General features: G+C 40.1%; 1 protein-coding gene across 2 annotated transcripts in view; it reads right to left on the bottom strand.

Moving 5' to 3' along the window:
• Positions 1 to 21275, bottom strand: part of rab6ba (RAB6B, member RAS oncogene family a) — a 494609-nt gene that overhangs the window by 159743 nt on the left and 313591 nt on the right. Inside the window, exons 3-5 of one of the 2 annotated variants that reach the window (XM_051923573.1) lie at positions 20947 to 21000; positions 16085 to 16205; positions 11659 to 11770 (exon numbers count right to left, since the gene is read on the bottom strand). In XM_051923573.1, coding sequence (XP_051779533.1) covers positions 11659 to 11770; positions 16085 to 16205; positions 20947 to 21000 — 287 coding nt within the window. The remainder of the gene's footprint in view (positions 1 to 11658; positions 11771 to 16084; positions 16206 to 20946; positions 21001 to 21275) is intronic. The other variant, XM_028794772.2, reaches the window with a different exon arrangement.

Genomic DNA, 21275 nt, shown 5'->3' with positions numbered 1-21275 from the left:
TATAATTAAGCTGAACCATGACAAGAACTGTGTGGGAGTACAAGTCTGACTTTTAGGTTTTGACTCCTTCCTTCATTTTGAGCTTTTGATCAGGCAGGAATCACAATATGTACTTAGCAACATCAATTATTAAAGACAAAAAATAAAGAAGGCCCATAACGCTTTTGACAAATTTAATAAGGTCACTGTGTGAAAAAATGCAGGCCATAATAAGGCAACATTTCCCGTTGCACACTACACAAACGTAAATGCTTCTTATTTAGGATTTTGTAAAAGAAAAAGCAGTAACCCTTGCACTTCTGATTGTAGTTAAAAAAAAAAGATCTATCACGTAGAAAATTTGAATGCCTATATCTTACCCAGACAGAGCAGATTGCTAACAACAATGTCAAAGGCTAAATTGTATCCAGCATTTTATCTATAGATCTATTCAAAAGGAACTTCCCAGTGGAAGACAGTTCCCGAAGATCAAGAAAACACCGTCTATACAACATCTATGAGGTGTATGAAATTCAGAAAATGCCAGCTGGACAGAATATTCCTGTTATGACATTTCTGAACCTGAGACACTGCAAGTTGCAGCTCATGATAAGTGACTTGTTACTGAGTTATTTAAATTGTGTAACTGTTTACTTCTTGCCTTTGCAGATAATTTGTGGCCTTGTGAGCAATGAATCTTAAAATCATTAACTCATAAATGCTCCTTCTCACTACATGAGCATGATGACTCTGGACTGAAGTGGAAATGGACCCCGGGATGCAGTAGCCTTAAGGGACTGACCAAGCACTTTGGCAGTGCAGCAAGTGTTTTCGTTTCATTAGATTACTTTTGGTGATCTGTGAAATAAATTGTATAGGTTGCTGCTCCACTTCTTGTTTTACTGTGTAGGATGTCTACAGAAGGACAAAAAAAAAAACTAAACAGGTAAAATGGTGACAGGTTGTAAAAACAAAAAACCCTGAATAATTGTAGGAGCTGAGTGAGTCATCTAATAAACCACTTGATGTTCCCACTCACAAGAAGGAGTGATCACAATTTTGTTTTTTTAAATTTTTGCTTTGGAGATCTTTGACGTAATGGAGGCCATGAATTGAAAAGTTTGGGATCTGAGCATCATCAGCTGTTTCTATATTAATCCAACGATCCTGTTATGACTTGAGGGTTTGGATCATGTAGACTGTACTGTATTTGTGTCAGGATTTTCTCTTCTAGTTTTATTTTCACAATGTTACACATTTTTAATGTTATCTTTATATCTTTCCTGTAATTTTATTTACCAGTTTCAAGTGTCTTCTGCTATTTGTGAATAGAATTCTAAAAACCTTACATGCATTAGTGACTTCAAATTTTTCTAGAAAACAGATCATTGCATGTTTATTTTGATTTTACTTTTAGTTTAGCATATTGAACTCTGGATACTAGGTTTCTCACTTTTTGTTTTGACCTTATGCCTTTTCTTGCAATGTACAGTTCCCTCCTTGTCTTGTCTCTTTTGTGGTCTGGCATTTACAATTTGTCAGAACAGATCCATTTAGAGGTCATCCAGCTAAGAGCTACAGAATACCGATGAATGACTGAGATGGCTAATAATAACTACACAATTAAGTATATGACAAGTCTGGTACACCCATCTCAAGAACGGCAGCAGAAGAGAGCAAGAAGATATAATTTTCAGGTATACCGCATTTTCGTTAAAAGGTTTGAGGGTGGCATTATTGATTATTGTCTTTTGTACTGAACAAAAGAAAGGATCAAAATGCTAAGTAACATTTTTTATTTATATGTAGACCAAAGAAAATATTAAGGTTTTCCAGAAATTCAACAGACTGTTAGATGTTTTACAACCAGTTACTTTAAACACACTGTATTTCTTCTAATTCAACTCTTTCGAAAAAGAAGGCAGGCAGTAGACTGCTGTAGCCTTCATATTTGCAAATAATATTATCACATTTTACTAAATAGCCACCAAAATGTATCAAATATTAAGAAAATCACCTAAATCAAAGAATTTCAAAGGGATCCATAACAATACAAAGTGATGCACATCTATTAAACAATGATGTGCCTCATTGTTTTATTTTACATATCATCATGAAGACAGTGCACCCTTAAAATTACAATATAGTATCAACTATGAAGTCATTTGCAAAATGAAAATAGCCTGTGTTGCTGTAGCTGCCTCTTCATCCCCATTTTTCTTTTAAAGTAAGTGAGGGCATCACTATATACCATGTACTTTTCCTTTCAGAATTTAATTTTAAGCATTAGGAAAAGAGATGATCACTCTTTCAAGAATACACCAGACACATGGCAAAATATAAAAGGCCATGTCTCATTCTAAGAAAGATCTCTTGCAAAACAGCATCCCCACCCTCACTTACATTGTCACTCCAAACTCTTGAAAAGGGAGCCCCCAGAATAGCACCATAATCCTTCTCAACACAAGTGTCACAAGATGTAGGGTTTCAGTAAGACTAACTGTTCTCCACAAAAGTTCTTATGTTCATCCAAACCTGGGTTTTCATTTCAACTTCATTTTAGTAAGCTATAAATATTATGCAGCTATTGCATCTTTAGACTATTTATTGACCAATCGTATCTTCTTCTTTGTGATTTAAATACTGTATATCTTTTACAATGTCACAAGTAAATAGAGTAAAATCCCTCTGCAAATGGTGTAACGCAGAAACCAGTCATGACTAGCCTTTAATCAGGCACAGCAATGACCACACTGACACTGTAACCAATTTAGCTTTGCCAAACAATGTAAACTCACATATTTTAGATTTCAGAAGAGCTGAAGGAGAAAACCATTGCAGACTAAAATACAGTATATACTGTATATGTGCAAGAGAGTAGTGATTTGTTGAATGTTGGTCGGACATGAATTTAAGAATTTCACTGTACTCTTTTTCATGTGACAACACTATGACTGTTAATACTATACAGTTAGGTCCATAAATATTTGGACAGATACAACTTTTTTCTAATTTTGGTTCTGTACATTACCACAATGAATTTTAAATGAAACAACTCAGATGCAGTTGAAGTGCAGACTTTCAGCTTTAATTCAGTGGGGTGAACAAAACGATTGCATAAAAATGTGAGGCAACTAAAGCATTTTTTAACACAATCCCTTCATTTCAGGGGTTCAAAAGTAATTGGACAATTGACTCAAAGGCTATTTCATGGGCAGGTGTGGGCAAGTCCGTCGTTATGTCATTATCAATTAAGCAGATAAAAGGCCTGGAGTTGATTTGAGGTGTGGTGCTTGCATGTGGAAGATTTTGCTGTGAACAGACAACATGCGGTCAAAGGAGCTCTCCATGCAGGTGAAAGAAGCCATCCTTAAGCTGCGAAAACAGAAAAAACCCATCTGAGAAATTGCTACAATATTACGAGTGGGAAAATCTACAGTTTGGCACATCCTGAGAAAGAAAGCAAGCACTGGTGAACTCAGCAACGCAAAAAGAACTGGACGCCCATGGAAGACAACAGTGGTGGATGATCACAGAATCATTTCCATGGTGAAGAGAAACCCCTTCACAACAGCCAACCAGGTGAACAACACTCTCCAGGGGGTAGGCGTATCGATACCAAGTCTACCATAAAGAGAAGACTGCATGAAAGTAAATACAGAGGGTGCACTGCAAGATGCAAGCCACTCATAAGCCTCAAGAATAGAAAGGCTAGATTGGACTTTGCTAAAGAACATCTAAAAAAGCCAGCACAGTTCTGGAAAAACATTCTTTCGACAGATGAAACCAAGATCAACCTCTACTAGAATGATGGCAAGAAAAAAGTATGGAGAAGGCGTGGAACAGCTCATTATCCAAAGCATACCACATCATTTGTAAAACACGGTGGAGGCAGTGTGATGGCTTGGGCGTGCATGGCTGCCAGTGGCACTGGGACACTAGTGTTTATTGATGATGTGACACAGGACAGAAGAAGCCAAATTAATTCTGAGGTGTTCAGAGACATACCTGTCTGCTCAAATCCAGCTAAATGCAGTCAAATTGATTGTGCTGCGTTTCATGATACAGATGGACAATGACCCAAAACATACAGCCAAAGCAACCCAGGAGTTTATTAAAGCAAAGAAGTGGAAAATTCTTGAATGGCCAAGTCAGTCACCTGATCTTAACCCAATTGAGCATGCATTTCACTTGTTGAAGACTAACTTTGGACAGAAAGGCCCACAAACAAACAGCAACTGAAAGCCACTGCAGCAAAGGTCTGGCAGAGCATTAAAAAGGAGGAAACCCAGCATCTGGTGATGTCCATGAGTTCAAGACTTCAGGTTGGCATTGCCAGCAATGGGTTTTCAGGTTTAGGTTTATTTGTCATATATAGGTTAACACATGGTCAACATACAATGAAATGTGTATGACAAGAAAAACAAGTCACTCAGCCTAGATCCAATAAAGCTAAAAAAACAATTTAAAAAAAATTTACAAGTTAAAAATTGACAAGCCATATAAAATAAAATGTGTACGTATAAAAGAAGTTATAGAGCAATATGAGTTGAATGAGCAGCAAGTACAAATGACAGTTATTGCACAGATAATGTTTTATAAGTACAGATGCATATTCAATAAAGTGCAGATGCATGTTCCAGTCAGTATTCCGAGTGTGTGCAGGTACAGTTTGTGTGTGAGTAGTGCAATGTAGATGTAATGTAAGTGTATGTAACAGGTGTTGCTGTTGAGGAGTCGAATGGCCTGGTGGTAAAAACTGTTCTTAAGTCTTGTAGTCCGAGCACCCAGACTCCTGTATCGTCTGCCAGACGGTAACAAGGAGAACAGCTGGCGTGCTGGATGGCTATGGTCCTTTATGATGCTGCTTGTCTTACACAGGCACCGATGGAGGTAAATGTCTTCAATGGCAGGAAGACTCTTGCCCGTGATGTGCTCTGCTGCCTTCACCACTCTCTGTAGTGATTTCCGGCTGCTGGCAGAGCAGCTACCATACCAGATGGTAATGCAGCCCGTCAGCTGACTCTTGACCACACTCCTGTAAAAGTTTGAGGTGATGTTGGCATTCATGCCAAACTTCCTCAGCCTCCTGAGGAAGTAGAGCCGCTGGCGAGCTTTCTTAACCACAGTGTCTATGTGAAGGGTCCACGAGAGATCCTTGGTGATGTTTACTCCGAGGAACTTGAAGCTGTTAACCCTTTCATCTTCTACGCCGCTTATGTAGATGGCCTGGTGTTCTCTGCCTTGTTGTTTCCGATAGTCTACGATCATCTCCTTGGTTTTGCTGACGTTAAAAGACAAGTTGTTATCCAGGCACCAATTACTCAATGCCAGCACCTCCTCTCTGTAGGCCGTCTCATCGTTGTCAGTGATAAGGCCTATGATGGTTGTGTCGTCTGCAAACTTGATGATAGTGTTTGTGCCGTGTTTTGCAACACAGTCATGGGTGAACAAGGAATACAAGAGGGGGCTAAGCACACAGCCCTGCGGCACTCCTGTGTTTAAAATGAGTGATGAGGACGTGTGTTTGCCGACTCTCACCACCTGGAGCCTGTTTGTGAGGAAAGAGAAAATCCATCTGCAGATGGTCGTCCCCAACCCAAGGTCGTCAAGCTTCAAGACAAGTTTTGAGGGGATGATGGTGTTGAATGCCGAGCTGTAATCTATGAACAGCATTCTTACATATGTATTTCCTCTTTCCAGGTGGGTGAGGGCAGTGTTTATTGTTAGCGCAATGGCATCCTCTGTAGATCTGTTTGCTCTGTAAGCAAATTGGAGAGGATCCAGCATGTCAGGGAGGGAGGAGCAGATGTAACCTTTGACCAGTTGCTCGAAGCACTTCATAATGACCGATGTCAGTGCAACCGGGCGATAGTCATTCAGACAGGAGACCACCGGTTTCTTTGGGACAGGAATGATGGTGGATGCCTTGAAGGAAGTGGGGACCACTGACTGCCTCAGGGAGAGATTGAAGATGTTGGTGAACACACCTGCTAGCTGGTCAGCACACACCCTGAGGGCACGGCCTGGGATGCCATCTTCACCCCACTGAATTAAAGCTGAAAGTCTTCACTTCAGCTGCATCTGAGATGTTTCATTTAAAATTCATTGTGGTAATGCACAGAACCAAAATTAGAAAAAAGTTGTCTCTGTCCAAATATTTATGGACCTAACTGTATGTTAGAGTGAAATCTCAGCACTGGTCAGGGTGAGCACACTCTGCCTTCCCTTACACATTCTAAAACACATGTTGTGTAAGTTAATTAGTGGCTCTGTATTTCTCTGGGATGAGTCAGTGTACCCAGAGGTAGACCTAGATTCCATCCAAAGCTGATTCCTGTTTTGTGTCCATTGCTGCCAAGATAAGTTTTATACTTTAAGTGACCTGAAATTGGATTAATTTGGTTCGTTATATAGACATATGAACTTTACACATTTGTCAGTATATATGAAAACAGAGAATGATTTTTCTCAAATGACAAAATCTTTCTTTTAGGAACAGTTCCCTCAAAAAAAAATATTCACCAAAATATTCCAACATTTTTTGTTTTAATTTATTCTAAATCCAAGCATAACAAACTATAATTTATTTATAATGATCTGCAGAGTCAGCCAAGGTTATATTAACTGTTTATAAAAAGGCTCAATCAATGAATACAAAGTAGCATTACTCAGGAATACAAACAGAACAGTACCAGACAAGCAAGTTATTTGCACACTGTACAAAGTAAGCAACATTATCAACATGTTTCTTCATGCACTACAACTGCTGAAACAATCTAATTAGAGGAAGTTATTATAAGTGACCTGAATATTACAATGAATGCACCACAATCGTCCTGTGCAAGAAAAATTAATGAACTTTATAGATTTAGGTGTGCTGGATCCATTTCTGAATTGGGATTCCTCTACCACAAACTGTTTCTGTGAGCTATCGGATTCACTGAAAAATATTGCTGACTTTTTAAAAATACATTATGTTTGTTATATGGCATATTGTTATGTTTGTTTTACGGCATAAGTATTTTTCATCCCCTCCTTTAACTGCCACCTTATCGTGGTGGAGGGGTTTGCGTGTCCCAATGATCCTAGGAGCTCTGTTGTCCGGGGCTTTATGCCCCTGGTAGGGCCACCCAAGGCAAACTGGTCCTAGGTGAGGGATGAGACAAAGAGCGGTTCAAACCTTCTATGATGAATGAAAACTTTAGACGCCGTTTTCCCTTGCCCGGACGCGGGTCACCGGGGCCCCACTCTGGAGCCAGGCCTGGAGGTGGGGCTCGATGGCGAGCGCCTGGTGGCCGGGCACAGCCCGAAGAGGCAACGTGGGTCCCCCTTCCCATGGGCTCACCACCTATGGGAGGGGCCAAGGAGGTCGGGTGCAGTGTGAGTTGGGTGGTGGCCGAAGGCGGGGACCTTGGTGGTCCGATCCTCGGCTACAGAAGCTGGCTCTTGGGACGTGGAATGTCACCTCTCTGAAGGGGAAGGAGCCTGAGCTAGTGCGCGAAGTTGAGAGGTTCCGGCTAGATATAGTCGGACTCACCTCGACGCACAGCTTGGACTCTGGAACCAATCTCCTTGAGAGGGGCTGGACTCTGTACCACTCTGGAGTTGCCCCCGGTGAGAGGCGCCGAGCGGGTGTGGGTATACTTATTGCCCCCCGACTTGGAGCCTGTACATTGGGGTTTACCCCGGTGGACGAGAGGGTAGCCTCCCTTCGCCTTCGGGTGGGGGGACGGGTCCTAACTGTTGTTTGTGCGTATGCACCGAACAGCAGTTCGGAGTACCCACCCTTTTTGGAGTCCCTGGAAGGGGTGCTAGAGGGCATACCTTCTGGGGACTCCCTCGTTCTGCTGGGAGACTTCAATGCTCACGTTGGCAATGACAGTGAGACCTGGAAGGGCGTGATTGGGAGGAATGGCCCCCCCCGATCTGAACCCGAGCGGTGTTTTGTTATTGGACTTCTGTGCTCGTCACGGATTGTCCATAACGAACACCATGTTCAAGCATAGGGGTGTTCATATGTGCACTTGGCACCAGGACACCCTAGGCCTCAGTTCAATGATCGACTTTGTGGTTGTGTCGTCGGACTTGCGGCCACATGTCTTGGACACTCGGGTGAAGAGAGGGGCGGAGCTGTCAACTGATCACCACCTGGTGGTGAGTTGGCTTCGATGGTGGGGGAGGATGCCGGTCAGGCGTGGTAGGCCCAAACGTGTTGTGAGGGTCTGCTGGGAACGTCTGGCAGAGCCCCCTGTCAGAAGTAGCTTCAACTCCCACCTCCGGCAGAACTTCGACCATGTCCCGAGGGAGGTGGGGGACATTGAGTCCGAATGGGCCATGTTCCGTGCCTCTATTGTTGAGGCGGCTGACCAGAGCTGTGGCCGTAAGGTGGTCGGTGCCTGTCGTGGCGGCAATCCCCAAACCCGTTGGTGGACACCGGTGGTGAAGGATGCCGTCAAGCTGAAGAAGGAGTCCTACAGGACCCTTTTGTCCTGTGGGACCCTGGAAGCAGCTGATAGGTACCGGCAGGCCAAGCGAAATGCGGATTTGGTGGTTGCTGAGGCAAAAACTCGGGCGTGGGAGGAGTTTGGGGAGGCCATGGAGAACGACTTTCGGACGGCTTCGAGGAGATTCTGGTCCACCATCCGGCGTCTCAGGAAGGGGAAGCAGTGCAGTGTCAACACTGTATATGGTGGGGATGGTGCGCTGCTGACCTCGACTCGGGACGTTGTGGGTCGGTGGGGGGAGTACTTCGAAGACCTCCTCAATCCCATTAACATGCCTTCCAATGAGGAAGCAGAGCCTGGGGACTCAGAGGTGGGCTCCCCCATCTCTGGGACTGAGGTCACCGAGGTGGTCAAAAAACTCCTTGGTGGCAGGGCCCCGGGGGTGGATGAGATACACCCGGAGTTCCTCAAGGCTCTGGATGTTGTAGGACTGTCTTGGTTGACACGCCTCTGCAACATCGCATGGACATCAGGGACAGTGCCTCTGGATTGGCAGACCGGGGTGGTGATCCCCCTCTTTAAGAAGGGGGATCGGAGGGTGTGTTCCAACTACAGAGGGATCACACTCCTCAGCCTCCCTGGAAAAGTCTATTCAGGGGTCCTGGAGAGGAGGGTCCGTCGGATAGTCAAGCCTCGGATTCAGGAGGAACAGTGTGGTTTTCGTCCTGGTTGCGGAACAGTGGACCAGCTCTATACCCTTAGCAGGGTCCTGGAGGGTGCATGGGAGTTTGCCCAACCAGTCTACATGTGTTTTGTGGACTTGGAAAAGGCATTCGACCGTGTCCCTCGGGGAATCCTGTGGGGGGTACTCCGAGAGTATGGGGTACCGGCCCCCCTGATAAGGGCTGTTCGGTCCCTGTACGATCGGTGCCAGAGCTTGGTCCGCATTGCCGGCAGTAAGTCGAACCCGTTTCCAGTGAGAGTTGGACTCCGCCAGGGCTGCCCTTTGTCACCGATTCTGTTCATAACTTTTATGGACAGAATTTCTAGGCGCAGCCACGGTGTTGAGGGGGTCCGGTTTGGTGGGCTCAGGATTGGGTCACTGCTTTTTGCAGATGATGTTGTCCTGTTTGCTTCATCAGGCCATGATCTTCAGCTCTCTCTGGATCGGTTCGCAGCCGAGTGTGAAGCGGCTGGGATGAGAATCAGCACCTCCAAATCCGAGACCATGGTCCTCAGCCGGAAAAGGGTGGAGTGCCCTCTCAGGGTTGGTAGCGAGATCCTGCCTCAAGTGGAGGAGTTCAAGTATCTCGGGATCTTGTTCACGAGTGAGGGAAGAATGGAGCGTGAGATCGACAGGCGGATCGGTGCGGCATCCGCAGTAATGCGGGCGCTGCATCGGTCTGTAGTGGTGAAAAAGGAGCTGAGCCGCAAGGCGAAGCTCTCAATTTACCAGTCGATCTATGTTCCTACCCTCACCTATGGTCATGAACTATGGGTAGTGACCGAAAGAACGAGATCGCGAATACAAGCGGCTGAAATGAGTTTCCTCCGCAGGGTGTCTGGGCTTTCCCTTAAAGATAGGGTGAGAAGCTCAGTCATCCGGGAGGGGCTCAGAGTAGAGCCGCTGCTCCTCCGCATCGAGAGGAGTCAGATGAGGTGGCTCGGGCATCTGATCAGGATGCCTCCTGGACGCCTCCCTGGTGAGGTGTTCCGGGCATGTCCAACCGGGAGGAGGCCCCAGGGAAGACCCAGGACACGTTGGAGGGACTATGTCTCTCGACTGGCCTGGGAACGCCTTGGGATTCTCCCGGAGGAGCTAGAAGAAGTGGCCGGGGAGAGGGAAGTCTGGGCATCTCTGCTCAAGCTGCTGCCCCCGCGACCCGACCTCGGATAAGCGGGAGACAATGGATGGATGGATGGATGAAGTATTTTTCATGCTTAGAATATTATATGAAGCATATTTTGAACTGAAAAACGGCAGACTTCCTCTTTCTTATTGTTAGTTGTAGAGAAAAGCCAAGCAAAATAACACCTTTTATTGGCTAACTAAAAAGATTACAATATGCAAGCTTTCGAGGCAACTCAGGCCTCTTCTTCAGGCAAGATGTAATTATTGTTAGTTGAAGTGGAAACAACAAACTTAAAATAAAGTATTTGCCACACATTTTTTGCACTCAGTCCTTTTTTTCCTCTCTTCTTTTTCCTTCAAAACAGCCAGGAATTTATATTTAGAAGGTTAGAAAGATGTCTTTTATTGTGCACAAGAGAGAACGTGGTTGTTTAGTTTTTACAGAAATATGTAAGGCCGGGTTGATCCATCCATTGTTTTGTCCTAGTAACAAGTAAGTAAATGGTAAGGGAATGCACAAACTTCCTTTATTTAAAACAAGGGTGTGTGCAACAATATACCTGGGAATACAAAGGTGGAAAACTTTGCAGAACAAGTTGAGGAGCTTCTGTCTTCCTACCTAGGATCTGAGTGCATGTCTTTAGAAATCTATTTCCTATAATTCCATTTGATTTTTTTCTCCCAGAACATGGAAGTGGTCTCTGATCAACATGCTGAGAGATTCCAACAGTTCATCTCTGAAATAGAGAGACGTTATAGTGGGAAAGTAGAGGGAGTCTGTGTTATCAGCTACCTGTTGGTCATTTCACTGTGAAACACCTTCAGAGGATTATGAGAGTAACAATAAAACTACCAAGAGACTGCCTGTTGAAAGTAAAAATATATATTTAAAACAATTGTATGTGTAATTAAACATTTTTTTAAGTCTAAATAATTTTAAATATACTACTTTTTTATATATTACTTTTTTTCTCTACAAGTGTTTTTTTTTTTCATTTTAAAACTATCTCTGAAAAATTTTATGTAATAAAGCAAGTTGTCCTATTTGCATTAAAGGCCCTTGGATCTATAAAGAACACCTAGAATTTTAGATGGGAGCTAATTATTTGTTTCAGATTAGTATTCTTAGAATAATTCAATTGTGGTTGGTTGACCTTACAACTTTGTGTATATTAAACAGTAGAAATAATAAGACACAGTCTGACTTTATACAAATCAATTTACTGACTAAAATAAACTGCATTCAAATTTAGATGTAAATGTCCAACATGGAACTTGTGCAAATCTTCTACATAGTATGCCAACTACATTTGAAAGTTGCTAGCCTTCCCATAACCATACAAGAAAATATACATCTTGCATTGACTTGCATGTGCTTACCTCTTATCTGCCAGATCTGTTTTGTTGCCAACTAGCATAATGATGACATCACTTCCCCTTTCTGTTCTGACATCATCAATCCATTTGGAAGTTTGCTGGAATGAATTTATGTCTATTGGAGTAAAAGAAAAAAAAAATTCAGAGATTTAGTACAGCTCAGTTAAAGTCTGATTAATCTTTCCAAGGAATGGACAGAAAAATATTTCAACAGAAGGCCAACTGTTAAAATAAAGATGAGTGGCCAGACAAGGAGTTCAAAGGACAGCTACAAATTGATTAGCTAGACAATGTCTTCTGTATGGAGCTTGTACATCCTTCTGATGATCACATAGCTTTTCTCCACAGACTAATATTTTGTCCCTTATTCAAGAGCATGAGCTTCATTCCAACCAGTTACTTCATTACAAACCAGTTATTTTAGCTTATGTTATATTTATAGAGTTATTATTATCACACGGTACATTGAAATTCTTATTTGAATGTGCCTACCAACATGCAAAACATCACCACTCTCCAGTTATATGATGAAGTCACTCTGCTCCTTCTACTCGTAATAAATTCTTTCCTGCCTGTATTTCATTATTTGAATCACCCATTATTTTTCTCCAAGTATTTTATTAAAGGCAGCTACTTAATGATGTACATACATGCAAGTAAAAATAGAACCAATGTAGATGATTAGCTGTTCTTGCTCTTGTTATTTTGTGATCCAGGATTAATTGGCTGTTTTTTTCATAAAAATAAACTAAAGAATGTGCTAAAAACATCATGGTGGCATTAAGAATCTTTCTGAATTTCAAAGGCAAGCAAAACTTACATTGTATTATTTTCTAAAAAGGGTCATTTCATTTAACAAGAAACTCAATATCAGGATACAAAATAAATTAAAATATTGGTTGGAACAAAAGCCTGGATACTCTGCTGTTCTTCCAACACCAGAATCTGCTCTAAAGATATGCCATCAAAATAAGAGTTTTGTGTGCCATATGATGACTCTGAGAGTACCCAGTCCTTTAGGATATTATTGTGGATCCCACCTGGTCCCTTCTTCTGCATGCTGTTTGGATGCTGATCCCACTCATTCAATTGTGAGGGTAAATCAAAAATTAAAGGCAATTTGAAAATTATATGATAACTGCAAAGGATAGATGTTGATGCAGAACAACACCTTTGCAATGGCTTATGGGTAGTTCGAACATGCACAGTTCGCTCTGCAGTTAGTCTAGTTGAAGCCAAGGTCAAATGAACATGGATGCACCACTGTGGGATTGCATCCCTATTGAACAACATGTTGTAGTGAGATTTCTTTGAGGAGAGAGAGTGAAACCTGCTAAATTTCAGTGAAGGATGTTGGCTCAGTTACGAAAATGAAAACAGCCTGACTCAATGAAAGGTTCATGAATGGGTAGAAAGGTTTAAAGCAGGAAGGACAAGTGTAAGCAATTAAGCTTAATCTGATCGACCATCAACATCATCCACACCATCCAACATTGACATGCCAAATGCCTTCATCAGAGAAGACCAACAGACTTACTGATCCGTACAAGCCAACATCTTCTGGTGAATTTCAGCAGGTTTCACTCCCTTTGCCCAAACAAATCTTAGTACGGCAAGTTGTTCAACAATAATGCAATCCTGCAGAGGAGCGTCCATGTTGATTTGATCTTGGCTTCAACTAGACTAATGGCAGAGGGTTGCGCTGTGTGTGTACAAACTACCCATAAGCCCTCACAAATGTGTTGTATTGCATCAGCTCCTATCGGTGGTGGTTACTGCGCAGTTTTCAAATTGTCTTTACTTTTTTATTTATCCTTGTACTTTATATTACAAGCCAAAATGTACTATACAGCAATAAAATTATGGAAAAATAGAAATTAAAGAAGAAACCCAGAATATTTGTGTAGTCTTAGCATTTTGTCATTTGGCCTACGTGGAACCTTTACTGACCAGCTCCAGTGTTTTGAATTATTTTTTATTTTTAACTATGCATGGAGTTTTGTTCTATTTTCATATGTACAATAGTACTGTAAGCCTTATGAGGACTGATTTGACAGGGGCATGAAGGAGGGATTAGGAGGTTACACCACAGCTTGCATGCTTGTCATTTGTCCAGAAATTTGATGAGCAGGAGTAAGAACACTAATCTCACCTAGCCTCAACTTCCTACTGTACAGACAAACAACCTGCTGCATCCTGCTTTCAGGACATTCACACCCTCCCACTCAGCATCAAGAAGCTTCTGTTTTGAAGTCCACTGCAACAACTTTGCCAAAGACTTCTGCACTGGTGATCTGATGCACATTTTGTTTTTGTTTTTTTGTTTATTTTCTATACCATCCTGGCTTTCATAGCAGTAAACTGTTTTCTACTGTTGGGACTCTAAAGAGCCTCTTTGTGCTTTCACACTATCTTTTTCAAAATGTTTACCTGCTTTTCCAGTATGCTTGTTTGTTTTTTTAAGACTTTGATTTTATTGAAATGTTATTTCTGTTTTGTCAGGTATCTCTATCCTTCTTGATACTGCATAACTGTCAGCGCTTATTTGACTACATTCTGTTTTATGTGCTATTGAAACAGCCAACTAACTAGAGGGCACATTTTCAGCATGACAGAAAGTAGTCCTGGACTGCTGTCATAGGCAGTCATGATACATCCAAGATGTGTGACCTCTGCTTGTATGGGTTCCTGAGCTAAATACAGTGTAAAATTCTAAACGTAAAGAAAGGGGCAACCTCCTAACTTTACATGATAATCAATTTTAAAACTTGCAAGTTCTTGTTTCGATCATTCTATTAAGTCTCTCTCCTATTATAAGCTTTAGCTGTTGACTTCTAGAATGATTTAGAACTCTTAGGTGAAGAGGCCAAGGTTTCTTGCCACTACTTGCAAAGTGTGTGCTTTCTACACTTGAAAACCTATTTCCCATAAAGTAGGGGTCAGATCTTCTAAAGAGACAATTTATCTAAAGATAAACAGGCTGCAAACACCATTTTAAAACAAAGATTTTATCAGGTGATGTTTCCATTTAGGCCACTTCTATGCTCAATAAATTCAGCCCTTTGTGCTAACATGAATCTAGAAGAGTGTATTTTTCTGTTTTAGAGGTGAAAATAAACTGTGACTTTCGAAAAAATAATGCCGGAGTGGGTAAAATTAAATCTGCGATTTATGTCCTGGCACTGAAGCATTTAAGTGGACTCACTTTTCGTTTTCTACGACATATTAAACTTCAGCAAGGACAGTTTCAGAAGGATTCTGAGGCAATAAAAGTCATCTTTTTCAACCTTAAGATAAAACTTGAATCATCCACATGTGAGGGTCACCCTGTCACCTAATAGTAAAAAAGATGATAGATTCAGCTTGCTGCCTATGTACGTTTGTCGCTTTAATTTAAGACCCAGGGTCACAGTACTGGACCTTGCCTATTCTTTATATGCTAGGACACAAGAAAGTAAATAAATAAACTATAAAAAAGTAACAGCATATGAAGTATGACTGTTATATGCAACTAACCTACCATGCAATTATTTAAACTTTCACTCAGTGCTTCCAGCATACAGAATAGACTAAGGTTTTAAAAATGCAAAACAACTGAACTAACAACCGTCACAAATTAGTAAGTTGTTATATTTATAAAGCTATAGCTAAATTTTCTCAGAACAGTAACATCACTCCCGTACCCCAAACGGAAGCTGTACAAACCTCAACTTGCACCTTGATAGGTTCAGTATGAAAACACAATTGGAAATAGTAGAGGAATGCACAGTACATTCAGCCTGGATGGAATTTGAAAGTCAACCTTCAACAAACTCAGCTTAATGAAAAAAATTAACATGGCTCTTATTCTAAAATATTTGGCAACACCAAAATCTGTTGTTTCTGTGGAGCCTCCCATGTTTTGTATTCAAAGTCTTCAAATGGTCAGGACTGATGGATCCTTGGACCCCTGAAATATCTCTCCAATAGGTGCAAAACACATCAACTGCTCTTCTGAAATCTGAAACTTAGTTGCTGAATGAAGTCTCCTTTCTTGGACCCAGGAAATTACTTTTCAAAAAGAAAGCTAATTGAAAACTAATAAAGTGAAAAAGTGAAGAGTGGGTTCTGTATTACTGCTCTTGAAGTTCTCAAGTGATGCATTTTAACGTCAGACACGTGTGAATTATGGAAGAAGGGAGTGCTTGCTATTATGACATTTCCTCTGTTAAACACGTGTCTGTGGCTTTTATGAAAAAGGAGTGTAAAATATTTTAAAAAATATAATAACAAGGTCAGTTTTACATCTTGTGGAGGCAGTAAACTGATTAAATTATTCAGATAGTTAATGATGACATGTAATGCATGTCACTTAAAACGAGTTTAGAAAATGTCTAATGTGAATACCCAGGTATTGGAATATTTAAAAGCATGAAAAAAAAACACTTACTCGTGATATCATAAACGACCACTGCCACAGTCGAGTCTCGGATATAACTGGGAATCAGACTTCGGAAGCGCTCCTGGCCTGCCGTGTCCCATAACTGCAGTCGCACCTGGTGTTCCAACAACAAAAATACAAAAAGTGGAAAAAGACACATATAAGGCATTCATACAACTCTACTGCAGTGTACAGCAAACATCTGCATTTGTATTCATGTGTGGTTCTTCTTCTGCAAAACTGGAATAAATTTGGTGGTCATTAAGTCAGGTGTCACGTAGAACCTGTGAATAGAGCTAACTGATCGCTATTTTTGTTTTGTTTTGTAGCTCAACAAATGGAGCAAATTTTGTATTTTAAATGAGTGGAGAGGTAACAAAAAAAGTGAGAGCACTTTTGTTCTTTTTGCCTTCTCTAAAAAATTGCTATGTGGACTCCTTGGTGCTACCATCAGGAAGACTAATACAATAAAATATTTACAGTAGATATTTGCTAAACACAAAAATACTTAATTATTGAATGGGAAACACAAAACATTGGTTGTAAAATTATGGTAATAATAGCAAGTAGCAATGATATAAAATGATAAAGAACAATATACAATCTTTTTAATAACCATAATGCATTGATTGACATGATAGAAATACCTAATGAGATATGTCTGTCATGTCAAAGTTAAAGAATAAAGATACTCAAAGCATATTGCATTTAATTAACAATAATAAGACTTGTAAAACTGTCCACTGGTCCTTCAAGCTATCTTTTATTCCAACTATGTTCACATGTCCTCTGTTGGTTTAGTATGTTTTTTTATATTACCCATTTATAATTTGTGATAATACTGTAAGAATACAACAACATGCGCAACACTTCCAGTGAAGTATTTCGCTATTTTTCCATTTAACAGGAGCCTTCTCTTTCTAGCTCCCCATAGCTGTAGTTTACTTGTAGGTTTCATTCCCCTCCTTCTTTCATTCATTTCTTAACATTCTTTTCTCTGCACTTTAGCTCATACATTGGATGACAATGACCTGTGTCTGTTCCAGCACCTTAACATCTATCTGCCATTCTGTCTTTTCAGCTACAGTGACTTCTTGATCTCTGCATGTTTCAGGATTTCCCTTTACCTTCGATTGCTAACATTTTATTCTGCATTATGCAAGCTTTTGAGGTAATTTAGGCCTCTTTTTCAGGCAACATCTTGCCTGAAGAAGGGGCCTAAGTTGCCTCGAAAGCTTGAATATTGTAATCTTTTTAGTTAACCAATAAAAAGTGTCATTTTGCTTGACTTCTCACTACATTCATAATGGCTGACATGGTACAACACCCTAGTATTCTGCATTATGTAAATCTTCTGAAAAATGAGTGTTCTACACCTGAGTATGACATGGAAAAATAGTAAAGTGGGAATCTGCACTTCAATAAATAGCTAAAGACAGAATACATTCTCCACTGTCTATCAGTCAGTGTTTTGGACAGCAGCTTTACTAGCTTGCACCATCACAAAACATGCAGTATAACACAAATGAGTGCAAAAATAAATAAAATGCAGGAGTATAAACCATTGAAAGGTATAATAACATGAATACTATGTATTACATAATAACCCCTTGTTTTCTAGTTGTCAGGGGATCTATGTCCTTACTGTGCTTTAATTGGTTCCAGCACCCCTACCCAAATCATCTCCTCAGAGGCAATATCTAATAAAGGTATTTTTCATGCTGTATACTCAAGAATCTTAAGAATTAAGATTTTCCTAAACATTTTCAACTAGATAGATTTTAACTGCATATTATTTATCACTGTTGTTTGATTTCCTCTTCCATGCATTAGTGAAAGCCTAACATTATTAGATTAGAAGCTGGACACAATAGTGACAATATTCATGTCTGGGGAAAAGCACCCTGGCAGCTGGAGATCTAGGCTTTCAGACAAAGTCACACTTAATAGACTTATTGTTTTGTGTCCAGGATCATAATGTTGCTTAGAAAAAACATATGATAGTCCAAAAAAAAATGGTTTGACAGTAGAACATTTTTAGAACATTAGAACAATTTGGATGAGTAGGGGTCATTCAGCCCAACAAAGCTCACCAGTCTGATTCACTTAGTTCTTCCAAAGTAACATCATATCCAGCTTTGAAGGTCTCTAAAGTTCTACTGTCTACCACACTAGTTGACCTTATCAGCGGACTCGTCTTTATAATATGATATTATATATAAGAATTCTACTTTTTTGCTAATTATATACCTGTTCTATAAGCCTGTATTGATTTGTTTTTTGTTACTTATTGCTGTGGTGTGAAAGTTTGTATATAAGTTGATAAATATTCTGTATGTCTTTATTTGTAAGTCAGACAAATTAGTGCTTCATTGATGATAAGAGCAATGCTTTCATGTCAAATTTAAAGACCCCCCACCACCACCACCACAGTCTTTAGGACTAACTCAGGATGTTAATTTTATGGCAGGATTGGGGTAAGTGCCTAAAACCAGTTTGGCAAGTGATTCTCTACTGGACATACTCTCTCAACCAACCCCCGCATGGAGGCCAAACTACCTAGATGGCAAGCATCAGCTCAAAAAATGGTTTTGGGGGCAGGTGTGAAAGGCATTATGTGCCCCCATTGATCTAAAGTATGGCTGTTTGGGATTGGTTTTGAATCAGAAGCAATTCTGTACCACAACATCCCATTGGCCTTAGGATTTGGACAAAGAATGTATAAATTTGGTTGCTTTACCCCTCTCTCTCTCTTTCTCTCTCTCACCATGGCCAGAAAGATAACACACTGAGGAGCACAACTTCGCAGCTATATTGACACAGCCATGCGGCCTGTCCTGAAGAAAGCTAACTAGAAATGATGACTTGACTAGATACATTTAAGTAACTACAAGTTTGTATGCTGCCCAAAACTACACATGTAGTATTTATCAGGTTGTATGAATGCCAATATTCTCATATGCACAGTGAGTCAAAATTATGTTAACATTTGAACGGCAGAAACAATTTATTCACAAAACATACTTCATATGTGCAAGATGATTTACAGGAATGTCTCAACTTGTTCACCATCATGTTCAACACATGTACCATATGTGGCACATAAATTGTCCACAAAAATTGTATATACAGTAAGTATATACATAGCAGTACCATTAGTGTTAACATAATTTTGACTCACCCTGTACTTTGTTGTTATTATTATTTTATGAATATTATCAATATTCTTATTACTTATTTTTAACATGTGTAACTTAACTCCTGCTATTCTTTTACTCTGTGTAATTCTCTGAGGTTATAAATGTAGAAGGGAAGGTGGGGAGAAGTTATAAAGTACAATACCTTATAAACAGTGATAAGTCTATAGGATTTCAGGCATTCTGATAAAGTCTACACAATAAAGAATACAAAAGGGGAAAGTAGAGTAATATAAAACTCTTAAGAAATGTTAGCATTTCTTGGATATCTTGTAAAGCACTTTTAGCTACCTCCTGTGTATGAAATTGTGCTATAGAAATAACTGTTATAGTTGATGTTCATTGAGTGAGTAACTTACTATGACTGGTGGTGCCACTAGTATTGTTAATTTAAGATGGCATTAAGGTATTTTTGCATTGGTTCCATACACAAAAATTTCATTATTTTGTTTTTATTTATAGCCTTTATTCTCCTAGATTCCACATGTAGGATCCATTCCTGCTTTGTAAGCGATGCTGCTGGCATCCAACAATAATGAAATAAAATAAGTAGTTTCAGCAAATACATGCAGGAATGAATGACTACGTCTGCAGGGGTTCTCAGGGCTGCAGTGAAAGGCCTTGGCCAACACACAAGCATAATGAATGAATAAATATTTTTGTAGTACCCAAGTAGAAAGCAGCAAAGAACAGTAGTGCTTGATTAAAATTATTGAAATGCCTTTTCTGATCTCTTCGAATAAAAAAATATAAATTATTCTGAAAACGTATGTAGTTTGGTTGATTTGAAATTTTGAATTGGCCTCTTGCCTACCATGCTGTTTCCTGTTTTAATCCCAGTGCTGCTGAGAGAGGCTCCAGGTCTTAAAGAGGAAAAGCTGGTTAAGAAGATAAGTGGTATATAGGGGTACTCATTGTGAATTCGCTTTGCTTATGTTTTCCAGGAGTCAGTGTTTCACTGTATATAACAATCGTTTATGGGAACAGTATCACACTGGAGTGAACTATTGAGCAGTTGCTGCCTTTGTTTGCTTCCAGTTTTTGAACCTTATCAAGAACAGGCCCAATCCAACATGCTGACAAATACACCTTCAAAAACCAATACAGTTGTGTCAAACTAGACAACAGTCATCTTTTTGGTAAATATATCCTTCATCTTTAACATCAGACATAAAAAAACATGTTTACTCAATAGAATATGTATTACTTTATTTGTCCATCCATCCATTTAGGGAGCCTGCCGAATCCACTTGTTAGGATTGCAGCGATCCATCTTGGTTAGAACCAGCTCTAGACAGAGCACAAGTTAATCTAACCTTCACATCTCTGGAATTTTACAGATATCAGAAGAATACACAAACACCGCCCAGGCCATAATCAGGTTAGAATTTTAACTCTGAGCTCTGAGTAAGGCAATGGCACTCTTCATTATGCCATCATGCAAATCCTAAAATATTTATATTTTTTTTTTTTGTGAATGACATTACTTGCCTATAATATCAGCAGCATTTTCAGTAAACATCGAACTGCACAATTTTAAAATACTCTAATAACACATTACTAAAAATGTTTTTTTTACCATGGACAACAACATTGTGAATATGCATATTTCATATCTTGCTGTCCTTAACACAAAAACATCACAATTAAATGAATTAATTCATAGCTACTTACTGTTCGGTCTTCCAAGTACATGGTTTTTGATAAGAAGTCTATTCCAATTGTTGCCTGTAATGAAGAAAAACAGACACAGTCAGATCAGTTCTTCACGGTTTAATCTAAATGAAACAAGCTGTCCTTATTTTAGAAAGCTCCCAAAAGACAATCTCCTTGTGTGGATGTTATGGTACAGTGCAAGGAGCCTAACTCCATTTCACTGAATCATCAATCCTGTCCACTACGCCAACATTACCACCTAATCAAAAATCTTGACTACAGTCAACATTTCATTTTTATAAAGTGTGACCTTACCTCTTCACCTCGGCTGGTAAAGTGTTTTGTTA

This window comes from Erpetoichthys calabaricus, chromosome 2 (assembly GCF_900747795.2).
Source record: "Erpetoichthys calabaricus chromosome 2, fErpCal1.3, whole genome shotgun sequence".
Taxonomy (NCBI): Eukaryota; Metazoa; Chordata; class Cladistia; order Polypteriformes; family Polypteridae; genus Erpetoichthys; species Erpetoichthys calabaricus.
This window is presented reverse-complemented; position numbering and strand designations above follow the sequence as displayed.